The 20,976-nt window shown below is 41.3% G+C and overlaps 1 protein-coding gene across 1 annotated transcript in view; it reads right to left on the bottom strand.

Annotated features, from left to right (window-relative positions):
• The window catches only part of CDH2 (cadherin 2), a 240,866-nt gene that overhangs the window by 197,948 nt on the left and 21,942 nt on the right, over positions 1–20,976 (bottom strand). The window contains exon 2 of the mRNA XM_069569104.1: positions 10,563–10,674. Within this exon, the coding sequence (XP_069425205.1) occupies positions 10,563–10,674 (112 nt within the window). The remainder of the gene's footprint in view (positions 1–10,562; positions 10,675–20,976) is intronic.

Genomic DNA, 20,976 nt, shown 5'->3' with positions numbered 1-20,976 from the left:
GATATGTGCCTTCTTAAAAATAGATGATTTCTCTTTTCTGTTAAAATGAATGAAATTCATTTTTCAGCAGGAGTGTCAAACAGTAATAATTGGGGTGATCTAAATAGCCTGTTATTTATACCTACACATGTCTGCAAGGGATCACAATAAACTGTGGAAAATTCTGAGAGAGATGGGAATACCAGACCACCTGACCTGCCTCTTGAGAAATCTGTATGCAGGTCAGGAAGCAATAGTTAGAACTGGACATGGGACAACAGACTGGTTCCAAACAGGAAAAGGAGTACGTCAAGGCTGTATATTGTCACCCTGCTTATTTAACTTCTATGCAGAGTACATCATGAGAAACGCTGGGCTGGATGAAGCACAAGCTGGAATCAAGATTGCTGGGAGAAATATCAATAACCTCAGATATGCAGATGACACCATCGTTATGGCAGAAAGTGAAGAAGAATTAAAGAGCCTCTTGACGAATGTGAAAGAGGAGAGTTAAAAAGTTGGCTTAAAGCTCAACATTCAGAAGAAGATGATCATGGCATCCAGTCCCATCACTTCATGGCAAATAGATGGAGAAACAGTGGAAACAGTGACAGACTTTATTTTGGGGGGCTCAAGATTCACTGCAGATGGTGACTGCAGCCATGAAATTAAAAGATGCTTACTTCTTGGAAGGAAAGTTATGACTAACCTAGACAGCATATTCAAAAGCAGAGACATTACTTTGCCAACAAAGGTCCATCTAGTCAAGGCTATGGTTTTTCCAGTAGTCATGTATGGATGTGAGAGTTGGACTGTGAAAAAGGCTGAGTGCCGAAGAATTGATGCTTTTGAACTGTGGTGTTGGAGAAGACTCTTGAGAGTCCCTTGGACTGCAAGGAGATCCAACCAGTCCATCCTAAAGGAGATCAGTCCTGGGTGTTCATTGGAAGGACTGATGTTGAAACTGAAACTCCAATACTTTAGCCACCTAATGCAAAGAGCTGACTCATTGGAAAAGACTCTGATGCCAGGAAAGACTGAAGGCAGGAGGAGAAGGGGACAACAGAGGGTGAGATGGCTGGATGGCATCACCAACTCAGTGGAGATGAGTTTGAGTAAACTCTGGGAGTTAGTGATGGACAGGGAGGCCTGGCGTGCTGTAGTCCATTGGGTCGCGAAGAGTTGGACACAACTGAGCGACTGAACTTAACTGAACTGAATGTCTGCAATGGGTCTTTTCTCCATTGCCTGACGAGAAACCCTATTTTAAGAAAACCAAAGACCATGAATTGAAATAAAATCTTAACATTGTCTCAAAGTTGCTGTAGGCTGAAACTCATCAACCACTTTTTGATCATTTAACAATTTAAAGAATTTGTGTGTGTGTGCATGTGTATATGTGTGTGCATCTGTGTGTCTACACATTTGTGTATGTTGTTTACTCCACTGATTTGGCAGCTATTGTTACCTACAACTTACAGATGTCGTCATATGCCCCTCTGTTCAAATGAGGACTTATAACAAATACTGGCATTAATTCCTGGGGCTTCTATGTGTCTAGGTTGCCAGTTTGGGTCTCCAGATGGTGTTGATATTAGGGCCTTTTTTGCAAAAAAAAATAAAAATCTACTTACAGGTTTAACATACGAGTTCGAAAATCATTTTTTAAAGGGCAAGATGGTAATCAGTTCATCTGAGAAACACCCACGAGTTTTTGTTAACCACAGTCTTATTAACAAGAGCCAACAGGATGATGGAGTGGTACACTACACCAAGTTCACCCTGGGCTGCGCCAGTGCAGCATCTCAGTCAAAGGCAAGAAGGATGGCTCGAGAGCACAGGCAGGACGCATAGGCTGCGCGTTCAGTCATGGAGGGAAGCTCGCTTTCCTCAGGCTGAAAGGGAAGGGTGAACCAAAATGTTCAAACCCCACTGAAGAAATGGTCTGATGTGCAGCCTGCGGCAGAGGTTTCACGAGCCGAGATGATGATGCTCAAGTATTTGAAGGATCTCTCAAAGTAAGCTTCCACTGCAAGGCGTTTGCCCATTTTGCTGACCAGCATTGTCCTGTTCCTTGAAAAAGACCTGGCATGTGATGAACGAGCAAAAATACTTGTCGAATGAAAAATGATGAAATGAATGACCTCAGAGGAAAAGAGAACGCACTTGCTGCTCCGTGAGGTGCCAAATGACGAAACAGGCACCAGCGGGTAAGGATTTTAGGAACATATGCTTCAGTTCAACTTTTCCAGAAATCGCTTTTTAACAGTGAGAGCTCTTTGGTGACGGAGCAGACTCTGTAAAGGAATGATCTCTTCCTCCTGGGGGGAGGGGACGAGCAGTGGTATTCTTGCAGAAACTGGATAACCATCTGTCAAGGATGCTCCAGCAATGAAAACCCTGTTTACATCATCGAACACCACAAGGGTTTCATTTTTATCCTAGCTGCCATTTCTGAAGAGCAAGCCTTCTGCTGACATAAAATCATCAAGCTGAAAGGAAGGATTTTTAAAACCTTTCAGGAGTGACTCAACAAAAAGCGTGAGAGTGGTTCCCAAATGTAGGTACATAAGAACATCTGTGTGGCTTGTCTTAAGGACAGATTTCTAAGTCCCACATGATCTCATTTCTCCAGTCCACTCCAGGATATTGTCCTAGTAACTGTCTCTTCTCTTCTGCACATCACTTTTCCCCTCCCTACTGGAGGCTTTGCCATCAACATGCAACCATGTTGCATGGGATGTTCCTCCCGTCCTTAAAAATCATCCTCATTTTTATTTTAAATGTTTAATTGGAGAATAGTTGCTCCACAATATTGTGTTGGTTTCTGCCATACATCAACATGAATCAGCCATAGGTGACCATATGCCCCTCCCTCTTGAACCTCCCTCCCAACTCCTACCCAATCCCATCCCTCTAGGTAGTCACAGAATGCCTGATTTGAGCTCCCTGAGTCACACAGTAAATCTCCACTGGCTATTTAATTTTTTAATTCATTTATTTTTTAATTGAAGGATAACTGCTTTATAGAATTTTGTTGGTTTCGGTCAAGTTAGCTATCTATTTTATATATGGTAATTTATATATTTTCATGTTACTCTTCCAATTTGTCCCAACTTCTCCTTCCCTCACTGTAGCCCCAAGTCTGTTCTCCATTTCCGCCCTACTGAAAAAACAAAACACCATCCTCGGTTGAATCTGTTTCCCTCTCAACTGCCACTCAATTTCCCTTCGTCCTTCTAAAGGAAAACTCAATCTGTGGCCAGCTTCCCACCTCCACATAACTATAGAACACACCGGAATCAAACTCACCCAGTAACCATCATGCTGTGAAATCCATGGTGAATTCTCAGTCCTCATCTGAGCTGACCCTTCAGTAGCACTGGGTACAGAGGGTCACTCCCTCCTTTGAAATACAACTTCACTTGCCTTTGAAGGTACCACATCCTACTGAGTTTTCTCCTCTCTCTGGTCACCCTTTCTCAGTCTTCACTACCTCTCTGTCTTCTGTCTTTTGAATCGTATCTTTAAGATAAGAAATCATAGGGGACTTCCCTGGTGGTCCAGGGTTAAGAATCCTCCTTGCAATGCAGGGGACACAGGTTTGATTCCTAGTCACGGAACTAAGAGTTCACATGCTGCAAGGTAACCAAGCCCATATGTCACAACGAAGACCCAGCACAGCCAAATTTCTTTTTTTTTTTTTTAAGTAAGAAAGCAAAACTGTAAAGGGATGAAAGAGCTCCTGTATAAACTTTTAACAGCCATGTGTCCCAAACATCTGAGACCCTAGTCAAAAAATATCTAAATATTTTACAGGAAATGCCCACTATCATGTTGATAAGGGCATAAAACCCATCTCTGGGGTTTTAAAAATATTTCTTTTATCGAAGCAGAGTTGATTTACAACATTGTGTTAATTTCTACTTTACAGTGAAGTATTCAGTTATACACATATAAATATCTATACAGACACTCAATCATATTCTTTTCCATTATGGTTTATTACAGGATATTGAATATAGTTCCCTGTGCTATACAGTGGGATCTTGTTTACCTCCATTCCGGCTCTTGATCTTGACTTCCTAATCCTGAAAGGCTCCATATGAAAGCATTTCTTTCTTTCTTTGGTCTCTTCCTCACACTTGGGGAAAATCCTCTTCGTGATTTCACCCTGGGTCATGACTGTCCTTCATGCACTTAGAACTACCCACACTGCAGCCTAGATCACTCCACTAAACCCCAAACCTATACCAAAATGTCTTCATCCATCTTTGACATTCATCTCCACACACGCAAACCAACTCCTGATCATTCCCGTCACAGTGACTAACAGCCTTCCCAGGATTTGGACCGAATATCACAGAGTCATCCTTGACCCCTCTTTTCTCACACCATCCATCCAATCCGTCAAACTCTGCCAGCTCAACTGCCAAAATATATCCTGAGAATAAAGTTGGGCTTCCATCTCCTACTACATACAAAAATTAACTTAAAATGGGTCAGTGACCTAAATAGAACTAAAATCATAAAATATCTTAGAAGAAAACACAGGAATAAATCTTTATGACCTTGAATTCTGCAACAGTTTCTTAGATGTGACACCAAAAGCAAGAGCAACAAGAGGAAAAAGAGTTGTACGTTGTCAAAGTCAAACACTTCTGTGCATAAAAGGACATTATCAAGAAAATGAAAAGATAGCCTAAAGAATGGGAGAAATATTTACAAATCATCTATCTGATAAAGATCTAGTATCCAGAATATATATTTAAAAACTTTAAAAATGAAAACCAAACAATTAAAATATGGGCAAAGGACCTGAACAGACATTTCTTCAAAGGAGATACACAAATGTCACACAGCCTTTGCATTTGCAGTTCGCTGTTAATCTGAATGTTCCTCTCCCAGTTATCTCTAGCGATTGAACCACCTGCAATACCAATTCTTGCTCAAATGTCTCCCATACAATGATACTCCTTTGACCATCCTATTTAAACAGCAAAACTACACATTCTTCCTATTTCCCTTCTCTGTCTTATTTTTCTCCATAGCACCTAACATAAAGTAAATCTTATTTATTGTGTTTATTTTTTACTCTCCACCAGGGGGTTACTATTTAGCCTAAAAGGACAGACAGAAAGGGGCCCTCAGATCTTAGGACGGCAGATTTTAAACCATTCAGTGCCTGCTTGTTAACACGTTTTCACAGGTGAAGTGTGACTTTCTTCAACACAGATCTGGTTGCTACTTTGTGAGACAGCAGACCTCGGCTACTCCAAATTACTGAACGATATAAATAACTGCCAAAGGACTTAAAACAAATGAGTGACCACCCAAACTGGCTTATCTTGGTTTGTAGGACTGCATTAAGAAACCTAGACCTAGAACACATCGCATCAAAAGGGATATAAAAGCATGCCAAGTATTAAATAAAGTCTAAGTGGTTATGATGAAAACAAGGATAAAATTTCTTAGTTCTTCTGTTGACATTAATATATACCTAATGGCTCTTAAAAAATAACTACCACAAGGTATTAAAAATAAAAGCTCTCCACCCCGGAGAATCTACATGGCTGTATTTCATTTGTAACTCCTAAGAGCCTATCATCAATATCCAAGAGAACCATCTAGAAACTTAACGCCTTTTCTCACAAGTGGAAATCCGTGGCTGCAATACGGAAGACCCGGGTTCAGTCCCCGGGTTGGAAGGTCCCCTGGAGAAGAGAATAACAACCCACTCCATATTCTTGCCTGGAGAATCCCAGGGACAGAGGAGCCTGGTGGGCTACAGTCCATGGTGTCGCAAAGAGTCGGACATGACTGAGTGACTAACACATACACACACAGTTAGCACAAGGCTGTATAAACAATTTAAAATATCTTAAGACATTTACACAAAAGAATTTAAAAAAAGATCTATCGAAATAAAAAAGGCTGATTAAAACAAAAGCCAAGGTTTCCTAACATATTAGTACAAGTCTGGAACAGAGAAGACCTGCTTAAGATATAGATGGCTCCCAAATTCAGTAATGCATATCATACATGGGCAGTCAGATTATTTTTAGAAAAAGTAGTGCATAGTGTATAGTCCTACTAAATAATAATAAGGATTTCTGTACTGTTATCTGAAGATACCATATGACAGCTTCCTCCCAGAGTGTTAATGCAGAGAGGAGCCTCAATCAGTAAGTAAACTAATCTAAATCAAATTCCGTCTAGTTGAAAATAGTCATCATGGGCTGCCCAGAGTTGGTGAGTCTGGATGCATTACTGAAGAGCTTCTTGGTAATTGCAGGTTGCTATTTATGTTGACCAGAGTCGGAGGAGTTTACTTAAGCGAGATGTCTAAGCATACAGACCACCAGTGCAAAACATACAGGAAAATCACTCATAACATCAACACTAAAAACAGCCTAGATGCTCTCTGTGATGTCGCAGCATAGTTGTTATTTCCTAGTGTCACCTAGCACTGCTGGTGACAGAATGAAAATTTATGATTTCAGTTATTTTATTTTCAAGTAATGTGCTACCACAAGAGATTCTTTCTAGTTCAGTGGAGTGTAAGTTAAATATCTGAGACTAAATATTATTTTCAAGAGCCCTAAATTTCTGCTTGTAAATAGGTATGCACAAAAAATACTCATGGTGACAATCATCAAGAGATATTTTTTAATCACAGGGGGACCCCATGGACTCTATGTAACCTGCCAGGCTCCTCTGGCCACGGAATTCTTCAGCCAAGAATGCTGGAGTGGGTAGCCATTCCCTTCTCCAGGGGCTCTTTCCAACTCAGGGATAGAACCCAGGTCTTCTGCACTGCAGGAGCCACCAGGGAAACCGTGCCTTAGAGTCACCAATTCCCGAATGTGTCTAATAACACAAAACCCATGGTGCTAAGTGGGAAATAAAGACCAGTTCTAAGACTTGTCACAAGACACATGGACAGGTAGGCTGGCTCATGTTCTTCCCTGTGTTACTCCATAATGTTTTTGTTTTTGTTTTCTTTATTCATCGCCATTAGCATCATCACTAAATTAAGTATCAGAAACCTGGGTTCTAATTCCAAATCTGTAGCTAACAATCTAAAACACCATATTATCATGGGAAAAGCCTATATCTCTCTGAGCTCCAATTTGCTTGTCTGTAAACTGAGGGGTTTGGCAAGAAATGCTTTTAAAACAGAACAGAAAAATAGCAAAGTAAAAATGATGACCTAAACGTATTAAAATTGTACTAACTTACAAAAGGCAAACCCAGGAGATACCACAGGATAGAAAAAGGAATGTTTTCCATCTTAGGGGAAGTAGGAAAATGAAAAACATTGTAAAATTCAGTGGTTATGAGGATGGAGTAAAGAACAAACATACTTTTAGCCATGAAAAGAGTTTTACAAAAATGTAAAAAAAAAAAAAAAAGTCCATTACCTTTGGCCTAGGAATTTTACTTTTGAACACAAATCCCCAAAGAAACTATCCATAAAGAAAAATCAAATTTCGCTAAAAACGAATCTCCATAGCAGCACAATGTGTAAGAGAAAAATTGGAAACAACCTGTAAGTGCAAAAATAGAGGCACAGTTAAGAAAAATCTGGTTTTGCTAACGAAATGGAACAGAGGCCTGGACTGCCACTTTTTATAAAGCACTGAACTTTTTTTTTTTCAAAAGCGTGGAAATATTCGACATGATATAATAGGAAATGTGAAGGTTGATCACAAAATACCTTTGCCCTCTTTATGATCTTACCAAAAACTCACTGATGAAAACCAGAAGAGAAATTGGAGGCATGGAACAAGCTCACTGGGTCCATTCTTTCTATGAAATTCATTACAACAGCAGAAAATAGAAGGGGCAGGTGGGGAGAAAAGAATTCTCTTTAGACAAGAGTCCAGCTTTTCTAACATGCCTCTAACATCTCCTCTCTCCCTCTAATGCTTCATGTTTTTCAAGCACTTTCAAAAAAGATTGCGACTTCACTGTCTGAAGAAGAATCAGCATTCATGGCACTTATACACTTGAAAGTTAAACTCTTGTACAAGGTCTAGTGCACCAGGAATCTACTCTACAAAACCATTCTATACCTATGTTTGGACAATGCCCTCCTCTCCCCAGAAGTCATCAGGGGGAAATGAAAGGAAGCATCAAGGGTTAGGAGTTACGATTTCAACAGCCTTTTAGAGTATAACCTTCATAAGGTAGAAACCTGCCACAAGGCAAATGTCTTGGAAAACTTTTGCATATTTCTTACGCACAATTACTTGTTTACTTGAACACTATAAATCACAAAACCACAGCCAAAGTCATCACTCTTGGCCTAGCAACAGATTACACTCAGCTTTAGAATATACATGGTCAATGCACGTAGCACAGAACATAGAATTCACGAACATAATTATGACTTGGTATTTATTTGGGTTAAGTGTACACAGCCACCTTTGGATTAGCATGTCACTAAAAACTCCAAAAAGGTACTAATAGAAACTTTTTTATTAAAAAAAAAAAAGGAGAATTATTCTCAGTAATGATTTTCCCAAATACATATAACTGGTGACAACACTCTTGTAGAAAGGAATGGTGATGTTCCACAAAAATCTTCCTCCTTCTAAAAGAATAGTTTTTTCTATGAGTCAATATTATGAACCTTATGTTTGAAGCACTAAGATGCTGGTGTCTGTTAACATATTTTATGAATGATAAAGGAAAAAAGTAATGATGTGTCAGAAGAGAAACAGCTTTATTAGAAAGGCTAAAAGACCAAAATGGTAACTACTAGGTATACCAAACGCGGAGAAATTCTACCAGAGACTGTCATGTCATAGACATCCCCCAGCGACTGCTGGGGCACAGAGTCAAAAGTATTCTCAATCTTTTATATTGACAACTCTAGCAAAGTCCCAAGTTTCTAGGTTATACTAAAATGATCCTGGCAATCAAAATTATGTCCAGTTTCATCACCAGCATGATCTAATAATTTAAAAACAGGGTTTCATTTTCAAAATTATTCCACATAAGCAGCATATTTCACCTTAAAGCAATGGCTTCCAGAGACAGACCATAGGTTTATTCTTAACCAGCAAATTTCAACAAGCTTTTAGAAGAAGGGACTAGGAGAAGAAATTATCCACTTAAGAATGAATCTCAAAAGCAAAATGTAAAAATGCAAACAATTCCAGAAATTTTTGATCTGGAGAAATTACTCTCTAGGATTTTATCAAAAGATTTTTCAGCATTCAAATACTACTTAAGATCACATAGGTAGGTCCTAAGATGCCACACAATAATTTACAGATTTGAAGGAGATGACAAATGTGCAGAACTCTGAGACTTGTATTAAATTTTTAAAAAAATGTACACCCTTTGATTTGAATTAAACATCTATTGCATCAACCATTAGCTACTAGATGAGATAGCAAGCAATGCAGCATCGAGACTGACTGATTTAATATTTACTCATTAAAATATCATGTGATGAGAAAGGGATGGCAGGATGTCTTAAAAATAACTTCAGAAAGATCACATATGTGTGAGCAAATCACAATCAGAACAGAAATGAAAATAAAAGGATAACTGGCAACAAGGAACTTCAGTAGCTAAGGGGCTATTTACATTTCAAAGTCCTCTGTCTATGGTATTCTTAGGTATGGTACCACAAAGGTCTGTCAGAGTGACAGAGAGTCTTCAATTAAGGCTGTGTGCTACAGGCCTGTGTCAATTAACTAGTTGAGGTTGCAAAGATTTTCTGAAAGTGGCTATCTAAAACAGCCTCAGATATATGCACGATTTGTGGGGAATCAGAATTTAAATACAACTTACTAATCAATTCTTCCTGCTTTCCCATTTCTATGACAGATTGTGTAATGATAAATAAGTCCATGAAAATATGACTAACCAAACTTTTATCTGCTTTCAATTAGAAGTAACAGAAGGGGCTTTCAAATTTGTTTTCAATTTCAACTTTTACTTAGATTTTATCTACACTTATTGGCAACAATTTTCATATGATATCCATCAATATGACGAATCTGATCCATATTTAGATAGGAGATGAGTCTATATTGGAAATTCATATGTATTACAACTAATTAGCTATCCAGTAATTTCTATAAACAATGGCATAATAAAAATACAAATTCATGCTTTTGCCTTGAGATTTTACCTGCTAAATCTGCTCATTATAATTTTGCTAAATGTTAGTTTGACATGTCTTAGGAATTCTTTGATTCAAAATACTAAGTAGATGATGGCTATAAATAATGTTTAAATCAGCAGAATCAGATATTCGGTAAATATAATCTTCTACCAGAAGTAAAATGTAGGCAGAAAATTGTAAAAATTAACTGTGTGATGGTTTCCACCATAAATGAAAAATGGAAGAGGTTTTCAGGAAATCAGGAGCCTTCTAGTTGTGTACATAAGAGATTTATGAGCTCTTCTGTAATCCTAAAATAAAGTCCCTACAGTCTCATTATAGGGACTGTGAAAAATTCATACTTGTACAGTGGAGATCATTTAGAGTCTTTTTAACAGTGAACGGTATTTCAAGAGCATTGGTGCTGAGTGTACAAATGTATCTTTTGAGGTCATACCATTGAGAAGGGGCTGTCCTTCCAGCACATCCCGGGACAAGACTGCACTGTAAACATCTTCACGAAATCCAGTCTTGCATAACGAGATCTCCCCAGAAGCCTCCACGGAAGCCTGCAACACAAGGAGAAAAATGTGTGCCGTGATCGCCACCTCCTTCAACGGAGAAACATCCCGCTTGGCATAAAGCCTCGCTTTTCCCACTATTTTGTACAAATAACCCCTTTGTTTTCGGAGTGGTTACAATTAGAATGTAGAGGGCAAAGGGTTAATCTTTTTGATAACTGGAGTAGAAGAAACAAATCCCACTTGTCTTAAACAGCAAAATTGAAATAATGCACATTCCAGGATCTTCTCAGCACTGAACATTTCCATTAAAATGGTCATTGTGAATGAAAAACTCTCAAGTGAAGCCGAGGGGGAAGAAGTGGGGGGTAAGGGGACAGCCAGAGAGTTTTGAGGCTCCATAGATCACCATCATTAACTCAACTTTTCAAGAAAAATGTACACATTCCAGCATATTGATTTGTATATTCCCATCTAATTCTCTATGAAGTTTGTTTCAATATGTTCCTGAACTAAAAAACCGAAATGGTGATATGTTTACTGCAGGGTACAGAGTGTTTTATACCAAGTAAAACCAATCAATTGAAAGTATGTATTTCTCTAGACTCACGGACATAGAAAGAAAACAAACACGGTTACCAAAGGGGAAAGGCAGGGGAGGGATAAATTAGGAATTTGAGATTAACAGATACCCATTATTGTATATAAAACAAACAAGAAGGACCTACTGCAAACACGGGGAACTATATTCAATATCTTCTAATAATCTACAACAGGCTTCCCTGGTGGCTCAGATGGTAAAGAATCTGCCTGAAATGCAGGAGACCCAGGTTCGATCTCTGGGTTGGGAAGATTCCCTGGAGAAGGGAATAGCAACCCACTCCAGTATTTCTTGCCTGGAGAATCCTCATGGACAGAGAAGCCTGGCAGGCTACAATCCAAAGGGTCAGGAAGAGTTGGACACGACTGAGCGACTATCAATTTCAATAACCTATAATGGAACAGAAGTTGAAAAAGAATATATACACTGAATCACTTTGCTGTACAGCTGAAACTAGCACAACATTGTAAATCAACTATCCTTCAGTTAGAAAAGGAAAGCGTATTTTTCTCTAAGTTGAGGGCAAGGACACGTTCAAAACGTAAATAAAGATTACTACAATTATGTTTCCTTTTTATACTTAAAAATTAGAAAGTTGCTATCTCTTGCCATCTTCCTCCTCATCACACATACTCAGTGGGCTTAAAACTCAATCGTACCAAGTGCTATCCACCTACCCCCTTTGAGTTAATTTCCTCACTACTTCGCTTTCTTTCCTGCTTCCTTCTGACATCATCACAGAATGATTAAGCCTCAGTAGAACTCAGGCATCATCTGCATTAATTATAAAAATCTTTGGGAGGTGGGAGGGAGGCTCAAGAGGGAGGGGACCTATATATACCTATGGCTGATTCATGTTGATGTATGGCAGAAGTCAACACAATATTGTAAAGCAATTATCCTTCATTTAAAAGTAAATAAATTGTTTAAAATAATCTTCACCCAGCCCTGATGGGAATGGAGAGAAGAGAGTGGACAGAAGCTGCCTGAGGGAGCAGCGTAATTTCAAAGTAAAGGTGGGGGCGTAAATTTCAAAAGTGGCAGGGCCAGCCTTGTGAGCAGTCTGCACTTCTGTGGAGAAGAACCAGAAATTGGAAGGAAGGAGAAAGGGAGATCCCAGAGATAGAGAGACCTCAAAGCAATTGTTTGAAGGAAGCCATACAGTGCAGATTCACAACTGAAGGACTTCCTGGGTGATGCATGGGAAGTGTTGCAACTCTAAAGTTGCAAGAATCCAAACTGATCTAAAATGTAAACAGTTCTTTTCAGATCTGAGAAAAACAAGAAAAAAAGGACATGGGCTTTTCTAATCTCTCAGTATCTAATCTTAAAATTGTATTAGGAGCAACAGTGAGATACTAGATCAGACCCACCAAAGTAACAAAAATTATTAAATCTGTGATGGGCAAGAAAAGATTGTCTCAAATCAAGGGTACAGAGCAATCAAACCCTTCACAGAGGTATCAGTGAATGCGGCTACAGTCACCATGGAAAATTCTAGTAAGGTAACAGTAGACATATCCTGCAGGTATATTCTTGGGAAAGTCTTCCATGAGTGCCCTAGTCAACACGTGTAGGAATGTTCACTTCAGCACAGTCGTAACTGCAAGAGCTAGAAACTACCTAAACGCCCGTCAATAGAAAAGAACCAAAAGATTTTCACTTAGTCAAGGGAGAAACAGCATTAAAATGTAAGAATTGGAGCTACATTTATCCACAATGATCCATCGCAAAACAGATACTCAGTTACTTTAAGTTTCATGTAAGGTTGAGAGAGAAATTTTACTATAAATCAACCCAGGAATGACTATGATATTTAGTAAGTTCAGAAATCTATTTATAGAACATTCTAAAATCAGATTGGTACCAAGATACACTGCAGTCTAAATCTTTACAAACTAAAAGCAAAAATCCAAAGCATGGTTGATGACAGTTTTTATATATAAGGTTTACATTCAAAAGGTAATGTAATACATATGTAGTAAGAATATAAAAATATACAAGGTGCTGATAAGCACCAAATTTAGAAGAGTGGCTACCCCAGGGAAGGCGAGTGAGGAAAAGTGCCAGAAAGAATCCTACAGGCAGCTTTGATTTTATTTGTCGCAATTCATTTCTTTCCAACAGAACCTAAAGCAAACAGGGTAAAACGTGAAGGTGTGCATAGGCACAGAATGCTATGTATGTTTCGTCTCCTATATACCCTGCCTGCTCTGAGTATTTCAAAATGAGAAAGAGATAATATCTAGGGCTCTCTGATCAGTAAGAACTTGGGCTTTCAACAGCCATCAAGTTTGGGACACTCAGTGATATTTTGCTATTTGCCAGCTGCAGATACCCAACCATTCATCCTGGGCTTGACACAGAGTAAGCACTACTAGTTAGCTTTTCTTTAGGCTAATTGTAACAAATAAAGAGAAGTCCCAAGTTCGCCACAACAATTGAACCAATGTGTTGTAAACCTGTGTCCCAGTGATAGGTTAGGGGCCAGGGGCCTCTTGATCTCCAGTCCTTCTGCCACAGAGGAGGGCTCGCAGGGTGGGAATCCAACCCCAGGAGGTGGGTGAGAACAGAGGAGAGAACAGGACAGAAGCAAGCAAGGGTCACACTTCATCCTGGGGGGTGGGGTCAGGGCAGCATGAGGTTTTCTAGGTGAACTCTCAGAGGTCAATGAAATCTACAGACTAGTGGAAGTCTGGCATCTGTTATTTAACTCCACTCCTAGAGTCTTATTTTCCAATGGACCTGCCCCAAGTGCGTGTGTGTGCAGTCCCTCAGTTGTGTCCGACTCTCCGTGACCCCAGGAACTGCAGCCCTCCAGGCTCCTCTGTCCATGAGGATTTTCCAGGCAAGAATACTGGAGTGGGTTGCCATTTCCTCCTCCAGGAGATCTTCCTGACCCAGGGACTGAACCTGCATCTCCTATTTCTCCTGCATTGGCAGGCAAATTCTTTACCACTGAGCCACTTGAGAAGCCCTCTGCCCTAGGTGAGTGCTAAGTGGCTACAGGGTGTCTGACTCTGTGCAACCCTATGGACTGTAGCCTGGCAGGTTCCTCTGTCCATGGGATTCTCCAGACAAGAATATTGAAGTAGGTTGCGATTTCCTTTCCAGGGGATCTTCCTGACCCAGGGATCGAATCCTCACCCCTTGCCTCTCCTGCATTGGCAGGCGGGTTCTTTACCAGCTGAGCCAGTGCCAGGCTTCTGTAAAGGGCCAGAGAGTAAATATCTGAGGCTTTTCAGGCTACAGAGTCTCTATGGCTCTGCTGTCACAGTGCAAAAGTGGGTAAATGAATAAACGTGGCTCTGGTCATTCAAATAAAACTTCATTCATGGACACTGATATTGAAATTTCATGTAATTCTCAAGTGTCAAAAAGTAGTATTGTCTTCATGATTTTTTAAAAAGCATTTTAAAACTTGAAAAAGATTCTTGGCCCCAAATCCGGCATCAAGACTGAAGTCTGTGGATCCCTAGACCAGAAAGCTAAGTTTTTTAAAACATGGCCATCTCCCTTAATTCTCACAGTAGCCCCCTGAGGGGAGTGAAAAGAGCCGCAGTTTACAAATGAGCAAAGAGATGCTCACTCAAAGGTGAATAGCCCTGCTCTCACCTCCAGGAAGAGGAACAGGCAAGATTCTAACCCTGGAGGCTTGCCAACTAGGACAAATAATTACAATTCTTTGCAGAAACATATACTGAGCGTCCACTTGCCAGAAACAGAAGAAAACATTGCCCTGCCCTTAAGAAGTTCAAGGCTTCAAGTCAGAGCAAAAGAGAGATGACTGCAATAGAAAGCGGCAAGTTAGAGGTAGCAGCATGCAGACGGGGGTGAAGAGAGCCCAGGGCAGGGATCTGGGGGCCCCCAGAGATCCCAGGGGGAGCCAGGCAAGGGGGTGGAGTGGGGGGAAACCATCCCAGGCGGTCACTGCTCGAGCCAGAACGAGGCAGCAAGAAACAGCACACTGCCTGGGGAATTACAATGAGTTCTGTGTCACTGGAGTCTAAGAAGCAAGGCAGAGAGTCAAAAGTTGAGACCGCTGAGTTAGACAAGGTTAGATCATGGATGGCTGGGGGCTTGGGGTTATTCTGTTGGCTGGGGAGAACCAGGCATACGTTTCCAGCACAGGCAGACTGTGTTTGATAGATGCTTCGTGGGAAACGTGTGTGTGTATGGGGTGGGACAACAAGTGACAGGTTGGGGACAAGTTAGGGCATAGATGTGAGTCAGGCAGGGGCTGCAGGACTGAGAAAAGGGGTGATTGTATCAATATGCAGACAGTTAAAAATGATGCATCGGGCCCAGTGAGGGCAGGGCTCAGAGTAGAACGGAGGGTGGGAGGGAGGGAAGGAAGGAGGGAGGAGGTTTTGCCCTCCTCCGTGTTTCCAGCTGGGTAACCGTGGACATGAGTGGCACAAACTAAGAAAGCTAATCACAAAATTATAACGTCAGGAACAAAGTGCTAAAGCAGCAGAAAAGGTTGATAAATCTGCCTGTGGAAATCAAAGAAGACTGCATAGCTGCAGTGACATTTAGGCGCCGTCTTTAAAGATGATTAAAAATTTGCCAGGAGAAAAGAGGAGGAAGCGGGAAAGGGCATCCCAGGCGAAAGGTGCAGCAGAGACAAAGGCCCTGTTGATTTATATCGAGCGAGCAGTCAACCCAAACAACCCAGGGCTTTTCCACCAGGCAACTGTTGACTCGTGGCTTCCAGTTTCTTTGCTCTGATTTGGGGCCCCAAGGGGCAGCAATTACATTTAACCCTCCAAGATTTTATCTCGATAAATTAATAACTCCATCCAGATTTAGTCATTACTCCCATCTGCATCACCCCAATCTGAGTGATGCTGCTCAGATTCTAAAGACGAGGCAAGGTGCATGCCCAGACACGGCCCTTCCCACCTACCCAGAGCCATAAACCAGGCTCTTGGAGGGGCAGCTCAGGTTTTCAACACGCCAGAGTGCCTGAGTTTGAATCCTGCCCATTTGGAGTAGGAAATGGAAACCCACCCTAGGATCCTTGCCTGGAAAACCCCACGGACAGAGGAGCCTGGCAGGCTACAGTCCATGGGGTCACAGAGTGAGGCACGGCTGAGCACACACATCTCAGAAGTCCCAGTTTCCCTACGTGTGTAAAATGAGACAGCACCCACTCAGAGTGTGGGTGTGAGGCTTACATGAGAAAAGGTGTAAAGCGCTTAGAATATTGTCTGGCAACTGGTTATTCGACGCATTAGCCATTCCTGATAACAGTGTTAATACTATCATGACAACATGGCTCTACCTCGTGGTATGCCTGTCCTAAGGCCCAGTTATTCCTAAACTTACTCAGCATAGCAAGTCATCTGGGACAGTCGCCAGAATTTCTGATTCCTGGGCCCTAACCCAAGATTCACTAAACCATAATCTCAAGAGATGTGGTGGATAAATTGGTATATTTAACAAATGCCCATGTAGCAATGGGAGAGGAAGGTCCCATATTCAACCCAATACCTCTGTCTCCCCAATCCTTTCTGAACTCTACACATGGGCATTCTTGACTTCTTGCCCCAGTCTCCAAGTTGAATATCTTTGTCACAAAAGGGAATAAAGAAACAATTATTTTTTTCTGTTCTGAACAATTTCCCGCTGTCTCCTAGCCACTGTGTACATCTGAAAATGCTATTTGCCAACCAACCTGTCCTCATTACTGGTTGGAGAATTCTGCCCCAGGTCAGCATGGGGTCCTCTCTTCCTTTATCTGATCACCACATCCTCTGAATTTGGCTTTTCTTTTAATTGGGACATTATCCCATCCCCAGTTCACTAGTAATTTCCCTAGTTCTCCACCATTTTTCAAAGATGAAAGCAGTGGGCGAGTCCTCCCGGCCCACTGGGAGGAAATTTACAAAATTCACACTGGCCAGAGGCTCCCAGCGCATTCAGTGCTGCTCCGTGCGCCTGCACAATCAGCTCCCCTATCTTGTGTTTCAATTTCCTCTTACAAGTATTCTACTCTCCCTGGGCTGAAGATCGACCTCCTTGTCTTAAAAGGAAAGGAGCATAATGGTAGCAGAGGAGTTCTACGTGCCTGTTAGGATCAGTCTATCCGTTCCGGTTCTGAACTTGCAATGACATCGCTTTTCGTTCTCATTATATTTTTCCCATAGTCTCAGGACCATGAGCTTTCAAGCTGAGTCCACGACTCTTTGAGGTTCCTATTATCAGGGCTGTTTTCTTTAATAGTCTTCCTTGGTCACTGACTCTGTTTTCCAATTTCCTCCAAGTTACTCCTGAATCCAAGCTCTTAAAACACTCCAGCAAAGCCACGGTGGATCCTCCCCCACTCGTCTTTCCGATCAAGATCATCTATGGTGTCTGGCTCCACACTGCACACCTGAAGCAGCGCAAGCCTAATGGAAGCTTTCTCTTCTTTCTGGTTCTGAAGATGACCTACCCCAAACCTAGGCTTTGCTGATTATCAGAAACTCTGAAATGTAATCAACTGGATGTTTGGGTTCCCCCCACCCCTCTAAACATCGAGGTCTTCCATTGTTCTCTTCCAGATAGTCTGTGGTCAGAATGCAGTAACAATTAAAAGTACTGAGAAGTAGGTGATCAAACGCAGTCCACCTGATTTCCCTGGTGGTCCAGGAGTTAGGAATCCGTGCTTCCACTGCAAAGGGTGTGAGTTCGATCCCTGGTCAGGAAACTAAGATTCCACATGACCCGCAGTGGGGTCAAAACCAAAAACAAAAAACACAGTCCACAAAGCTGGAAACCTGTTTTCACTTTATATGTCTGCTCCCCTTATTCTTTATGGAAACAAAGGCAGGACTGTGTGTAACACCTTAAGACTGGGGGCTCTGAACAAACCTGCTTAATTAAGTTTAAATCCTGGCTCCCCTCCTGCTACCGATGTGGCCTTGACATGCTTTATAACTTCATCTTCACCTCAGCTTCTTCCTTAATAATAGTACCAGCCTCAAAGGACGGCCAAGAAGCATATCAAGGGCTTAAAAACAACATCTGATTCACCGTAATACAAGCGTATACATACATACAGTAGCTGTCATGATATTACTGTCATGGTATTACTGGGTTTTTTGTGTGTGTGTAAAGAATTTTTATGTCTTTGCTACATGAATACCTGGGAAATATTTTTAAAGAATTTTGTAGAAGGATGAATACTGAAAAGAAATCAGGTGACAGAGAATAAAAATTCATTTACAAACATGGTACAAAAGAAAATGAGTAAAATCCTTTCAAAAGAGGTGATGTCTGGAGCAGGGGTGCATAGCAATGGAAGAGGGGGCAGCTTTAATAATACTTTTATTACACCTGTATGTGCCTCAAACAACATAAGCAAATACAAACAGTAAGTGAAGACATCATGGTAACAAAATAATGGAACTCTTCAAGACCAATCCCACGTTAACTGATTTTTGAAAAATTTTTAATCTAATTTATCACCATATAGTTACACTGGCCAGATTCTCTACATTTCACAGAATTCCATCCTTGATGGGGGAAGGCTATGTTAAGATTATTCAAGAGATAGTGCCGCTCTTTAAAGATTTTTCTCTGTGTCAGTCATGCCATTGATGACACGCTGAATTTCAGATCCCAGGAAACATGCTTGAAATGTGCAGGCGTTTAACCCTGGACACTAATAGTTTTTATTTTGTCACGTACAATCCTGCAGGGAGAGCACAGTATTTTGAACAGGTTCTTTAACTCCTTCTTGCCTCCGTGATACGATCTAGACCAGCTTAGGCGCAAAGAATACTTGACGGAGGCCAAAACACTGCCCGCTGTGACCCACCTGATGATTTCCATCTTTATTTCAATTCTTCTGTTAGTATGGGTCCTTGAATATCTCTAGTAAACGATTCTTTTTATTTTATTTTTTCTGATTTTCACTTTTTTTAATCAAGTAACGACAAAGAAAACAGTCTGGTCCAGGAACCTGACAACCATGCTGATGCTGATGATGAGCTAGAAGACAGCAGTGCAATACGACTCGACGCACAAAAATCAGAGTGCCTCGTCGGGAGATGCGGTTTGGAGTGTGGACTTTCCCGGAGCTGAACCTATCAAATCTCAGGACTATATATAGAGAGATCAAGTCAAGTCCACATACGTCTGTGCAGTCTCCCGATCTACTCAGCCCCTGTGAAAGGAGGCTTCCTAGGCACCCAGGCTTTGTGGAATGGAGTCCCAAAAGACAAGCAGGAGTTTACAGTAAGCTTCCTGGATGGTTAATGGCAGGGGTAACAACACTGCACCTACAGCTTGACTTGGCTTGTAAAAATCTACCACTATTATGAGACAGTGTGGCTCAGGCAGTTAGGCAATTCAACTGCCACTGCAAGTTCCAAAAAAGCCTACAGCAATTCCAGTTCACGCGGCCAATCTTGCCTTTGACTGATTCTGCCCCATTCAGCAGAGACTGCAGCATGCTTATCATACACAAGATTCAAAACGCCATCAAGTAGTAGAGCATGTAGCATGAGACTGTGGTTACAATCAACTTGGGAATTCATTTAACCAAATACACTGCATATCGCTGATGGTTAATATTTATCAACTACCTAGGAAGGGTGCTACAATGCTTTCCACACGTGTATCTTAACAGTCCTCACAACTCTAAAAAGAAAGTACTATTATTAGTGCTATTTTGCAGGCAAGGAAGCAAGCAAACTGAAAGGAAACTGACATAGGTCTTTTAGCTAGTCAAATCAGCGGTGATATTCAAACCTATAACAAAGGCTTTGGGGACCCCGCTAGCCACTGCCTCCCCACCGCCCCCCAACACACACCCCATCAGGAAGCATCCTCAGGCATTGGCTAATGGCTGGAAATCATCCTATTTAAATATATGAATTAAGACCAGGGACTTCCCTGGATAAGATGCTGCACTCCCAGTGCTGGGGGCCTGCGTTCGAACCCAGGTCAGGGAACTAAGATCCCACATGCCACAACTAAGACCCAAACAGAGCCAAATAAAAAACAAAGACCAAGTGACAAATCTACCTGCCACCACTGTGAATTTTTTCCAAAACTATGATTCTCAATGGAGAAGGCAATGGCACCCCACTCCAGTACTCTTGCCTGGAGAATCCCATGGTCCGAGGAGCCTGGTAGGCTGCAGTCCATGGGGTCGCGAAGAGTCAGACACGACTGAGCGACTTCACTTTCACTTTTCACTTTCACCCATTGGAGAAGGAAATGGCAACCCACTCCAATGTTCTTGCCTGGAGAATCCCAGGGACGGGGGAGTCTGGTGGGCTGCCATCTATGGGGTCGCACAGAGTCGGACATGACTGAAGCGACTTAGCAGCAGCAGCAGCATGATTCTCAAATATGACTGCGATATGTTAATAGATTAATTTCAAATGTTTCTGTTCACTATAGGAAAAAATGGAGAGAAAAAGCCATCAGGTCAAACTTCTGTAAACATCTTGTTTTTAAGTCACCTAAATTCCCTCCATGCCCCCCAGTCCCCCACCACCACAATCAGCCCCAAACGCTTCTAAAAGCACAAGTGGAAAACTATCAGCAAATATTCATTATGGTGAGTACATTCATTTTCAGTGACAAGGGCATAATCACAGCCTGTGATACACTCTTTGTACACTTTCTGTACCCCAACACTCCTTGGTCTCCATGTACACAGTTAAGTCCATTTCATAAAACCTGGAGCATGAATTCACTTTTTAAAAATGGTTACCGACACTTCCAGTCCCTGAAACTCTGATTTAATT

The sequence above is a fragment of the Ovis canadensis genome, chromosome 23 (assembly GCF_042477335.2).
Source record: "Ovis canadensis isolate MfBH-ARS-UI-01 breed Bighorn chromosome 23, ARS-UI_OviCan_v2, whole genome shotgun sequence".
NCBI lineage: Eukaryota > Metazoa > Chordata > Mammalia > Artiodactyla > Bovidae > Ovis > Ovis canadensis.
The sequence above is the reverse complement of the archived record's forward strand: the minus strand, read 5'-3'. Positions and strand labels throughout refer to the sequence as shown.